General features: G+C 50.4%; 1 protein-coding gene across 1 annotated transcript; it reads left to right on the top strand.

Annotated features, from left to right (window-relative positions):
- Positions 1–452: 452 nt before the first annotated feature.
- LOC120227720 (cytochrome P450 4A11-like) lies at positions 453–4,220 on the top strand (the record flags this gene model as incomplete). Its single annotated transcript, XM_039225770.1, has 6 exons — positions 453–497; positions 969–1,096; positions 2,588–2,712; positions 3,233–3,387; positions 3,833–3,939; positions 4,026–4,220. Coding segments are annotated over 6 exons (755 nt in total), but the record flags the coding sequence as incomplete, so codon positions are not given.
- Positions 4,221–4,254: the final 34 nt, after the last annotated feature.

The following is a 4,254-nucleotide window of genomic DNA, read 5'->3' as shown; positions in this document are numbered from 1 at the left end:
TTCCTTCCTTCCTTCCTTCCTTCCTTCCTTCCTTCCTTCCTTCCTTCATTCTTTATTCACCAAATTTGCACGATCCCAGATTTCAAAGATGATTTGCTATCCATGATGGTTGGGATTTGGAACCAGTATCTGTTCCCCATGCTGTATCATGGAATGCCTGAGTCATCAATTAAAATACCCACAAGTTTCTGTCTTTTCAATAGCACCGAGGACATAAATTATATTTCTTGTTGACTCACAGTCCTCATTGGGGCTGTCCTATAGACACTGAGTCTGCCATCGTGAGCCCACAGTCCCTATCAGGAAAGAAACAGAGTCATGGTTGGGAGGCAAGTGGAAAGTGGACAGACACAAACTGCCAGCATACAATTCTCAGGAAGGGATGGAGGCCAATGACCTAGACTACAGTTGCCTCCTCGGCAGTTTCCTGTAATGCTGCTCATACCTTTCAGACCCAAAGCTTCGTGACTCCTCCAGATTCCTGGCTCCCTGGATAGGTAAGTACATTTAACCAGGACCACAGTTCACCCTCTGCTTAGGTTTGCCAAAAGCTACCCATTCAGCCCAGATTAAACAAGAGGTGACCGGCACCACAGTCACACCTCTCAACTCTGAATGGAGCCCCATTCTCTCCATTCTCTCCTTCTGCTGAAACACTTCCTAATGGTAAGGAGAGCCCTCCTGCAGCTCAGCTTCTTCCACATCACTTTGCAGTCCCAGAGAATGATCTCGGCCTGACTTCTCACCAAATTCCTTCTATGACACGCACCCCACTCAGTTTCCACCTTGCTCTCTCAGCTGTCATGACCACTTGCTGTATACCAGCTTTTGGAAATTTACCTACCCTACATTCACTGGCCCCTCTTGCCTTACCCATGTTGGCCTTCTTTTCACACTCTGGGTTCCTCCCAAATTCCCTGAACAACTCTTGGAAGGTTCCTTCCCAACACGCCCTCATTGTGGAACAGGGTACGGTTTGCTCCTGTTGAATGGGAAGACATGGTTCCAGCACCGGCGCATGCTGACGCCAGCCTTCCACTATGACATCCTGAAGCCCTATGTGGGGCTCATGGCCGACTCTGTCCACGTGATGCTGGTAAGTCCATCCCACCCTCACCTGCACACTCACACCCACAGCACAGTTGACAGAGTCCACTCTCAGGCAGGTGTGTCTTGCAGATCACCATCAGGCATGACCCCCCCCCCAAATCATGCACTTATACTTTACTGTAAGGCCAGGTTCCCCAAAGATGGATGGGACAAAAAAGTACCCAGGCTTGCGTCCACTCTGTGCTCACTGTCCACAGAAGAGAGAGTCATGCTGGAACAGAGTCCCTTCTCCTCCTCCTTCATGTCTTTGGCTCGGATAGCAAGAGCAGTCAATCTCCCTGGACAATAGGACAGTAGCCCTGGCTGGCCTGGGCAGTAGCAGCTTCAGTGGCAGGTGAACACCCGCAGTGTCACTGAGGTGGGCACTAGCCTTGGGATGAAAGCTTCTGCATGAATTTCTGCCACTCCATGGAAGGAAATGGAGACCAGGTCTCAAATCCCCAGGCTGTATAATGCCTTAATATCGCCTCTGAGCAAGACCCTGTCTCACTAACTGTGCTTAGTTGACATTTGTTGCACAGTCCCTGATGTCCTCTACTTAGTAAATCAGTACTGGCCCATTACCTTTTTCTTGCCTTGACACTTGCTCCCTAATGTGGAACTTCACCTTTCCCCCCCCCTCATATCTAGATCAGCCACAGGCCAGAAAACATTCACCCTTTGCCCCCTTGGGACAATTGATTTCTGGTATGCTAAAAGGCTCTAGCATCATTACATGCTCCTAACTTGTAGAAGATAGTGATTAATTATATAATAAGGGTGCTAGGGTGGCTCAGTCTGTTGGGCATCCGACTTCAGCTCAAGTTCATGATCTCACAGATTGTGTGTTTGAGTTCTGCATCAGGCTCTGTGCTGACAGCTCAGAGCCTGGAGCCTGCTTCCAATTCTGTCTCTGTCTGTCTGTCTGTCTGTCTGCCCCTTCCCCACTCATCCTCTGTATCTTTCTCCTTCAAAAGTAAAGAAACATTAAAAAAAATTTTTTTTACAATTAGTTTATTGTCAAATTGGTTTCCATATAACACCCAGTGCTCATCCCCACAAGTGCCTTCCTCCATGCCCATCTCCCCCCGCCTCCCACACATCCATCAGTCCTCAGTTTGTTCTCAGCATTCAAGAGTCTCTCATGGTTTGCCTCTCTCCTCTTCCCCCACCATTTCCCCCATTCATGGATGGACCTTGAGGGTGTTATGCTTAGCAAAATGAGTCAGGCAGAGAAGGACAAATACCATATGTTTGCACGTAGGAGGATTAGGAGGAACTTAACTAAATTTTTAAAAAATAATTATATAACAAGATTCTGAGAAAATCTCATCACAATACAAACATTTGCTATATGTTCCTAAATTGTTAAAACACACCCACTTTAGAAGGTGAGGACATCTCATCAGAATACATAGAAAGACGGAGAGAGAGAGCCTAACCTTGTCAGTGTGGGGCTTCTAGAGGAGCAGAGGATTAATGTGTCCCTCCACCACAGGACAAGTGGGAGGAGCTCATCAGAGAGAACTCATATCTGGAGATCTTTGAGCATGTGTCCTTGATGACCTTGGACACCATGATGAAGTGTGCTTTCAGCTACCGTAGCAGCTACCAAGCAGACAGGTCAGTGAAATCCTCAACTGCTCATCCTATTTCCGATCATACATGCACACCCATTACCACTCTCCTCCTAATCCAGCTGGCACCCAGGATGGGATAGAGGAGGCAGGTGGGCCAAGGTGGGTGGCTGCATCTGGGCATCCAGAGCTCTCAACTATGCCTGGGAACACTGTTCTGAAACAGACCAAGAGATCAAGCTGAGGAAGGCTCAGCTTCAGGTAGGTAGGGCCGCTGGGATGTTACTTAGCACAAACAGCCACATTGTGCAGACAGTTTCAGGTCACTGTCAAATTCAGCCCACACCACACCTTCATTAGGTCCAGATCCCTGGTGCCTGCCATAAGGATGTCAGGGCTACAATGTCCCTCACAAAGGGCTGAGGGTCTTAAAGGCATTAAGACAGAAAAGGCAAATGTCTCGGGTTGCCTGTCCTACTGACTGAGGAATCCTCCCTCACATCCTCAATCTACTCCAGGGCAGATGCCTGCCTCCATCAAGGCCCTTCTGCATCCTCCCTATTCAGGATCTCCCAGTCCTACATCCAGGCCATTCGAGACCTGAGCAACTTGTTTTTTTCCCGGGTGAGGAATGCTTTCTACCAGAATGACATCATCTACAGGCTGACCCCTGAGGGGCGCTGGAACCACCGGGCCTGCCAGCTTGCTCATCAACACTCAGGTTGGAATCAGCGCCCTGGGCAGCTCCCCTCCTTCATCAGACACATCTCAAAGGAAATGGAACCAAACCCTCAGGCAGAGCCCGGTCCCACAACAGTGCTCCCCCCAGGACTGGGACCACTCACAGTGGGTACACCCTTGGTGCAGGTGTTAGGATGCTATGATGTGCAGGAGCTGACATGTTACAGCACAAGGGTGAATGCTGAATGAGACTCCCTGCCAACAGCATTCAAGCAAAGCTTCCCGGGTCTGTTTTGTTGAGGATTAACCCGACCCATAAGCTCATGATGCTACAGCTCTCCCCTGACATGCACACCCATTACCACTCTCCTCCTGATCCAGCTGGCACCCACGATGGGACACAGGGGGCAGGCGGGCCAAGGAGGGTGGCTGTGTCTGGGCATCCAGAGCTCTCAGCTCTGCCTGGGAACACTGTTCTGCAACAGACCGAGTGATCAAGCTGAGGAAAGCTCAGCTGCAGGAAGAGGGAGAACTGGAGAAGGTCAGGAGCAAGAGGCACTTGGACTTCCTGGACATCCTCCTCTTCGCCAAAGTGAGTGTTAGTAGGGGAGGCGTGAGGCTTTGCCCACAAGCTCGGAGGAGAGGGGCAAATCATGCCGTATCACCGTGTCTTCCCAGATGGAGGATGGCAGTAGCTTGTCTGACGAGGACCTCCGTGCCGAAGTGGACACGTTCATGTTTGAGGGCCATGACACCACAGCCAGCGGCATCTCCTGGATCCTCTATGCCCTGGCCACACACCCTGAGCATCATCAAAGGTGTCGGCAGGAGGTCCAGAGCCTCCTGGGGGATGGCACCTCCATCACCTGGTGAGTGCTCTTGAGATGGGAGAGCCTTGCCCACTCAT

The sequence above is a fragment of the Hyaena hyaena genome, unplaced genomic scaffold (genome assembly GCF_003009895.1).
Source record: "Hyaena hyaena isolate Hyena2069 unplaced genomic scaffold, ASM300989v1 scaffold_2948, whole genome shotgun sequence".
Lineage (NCBI taxonomy): Eukaryota > Metazoa > Chordata > Mammalia > Carnivora > Hyaenidae > Hyaena > Hyaena hyaena.
This window is presented reverse-complemented; position numbering and strand designations above follow the sequence as displayed.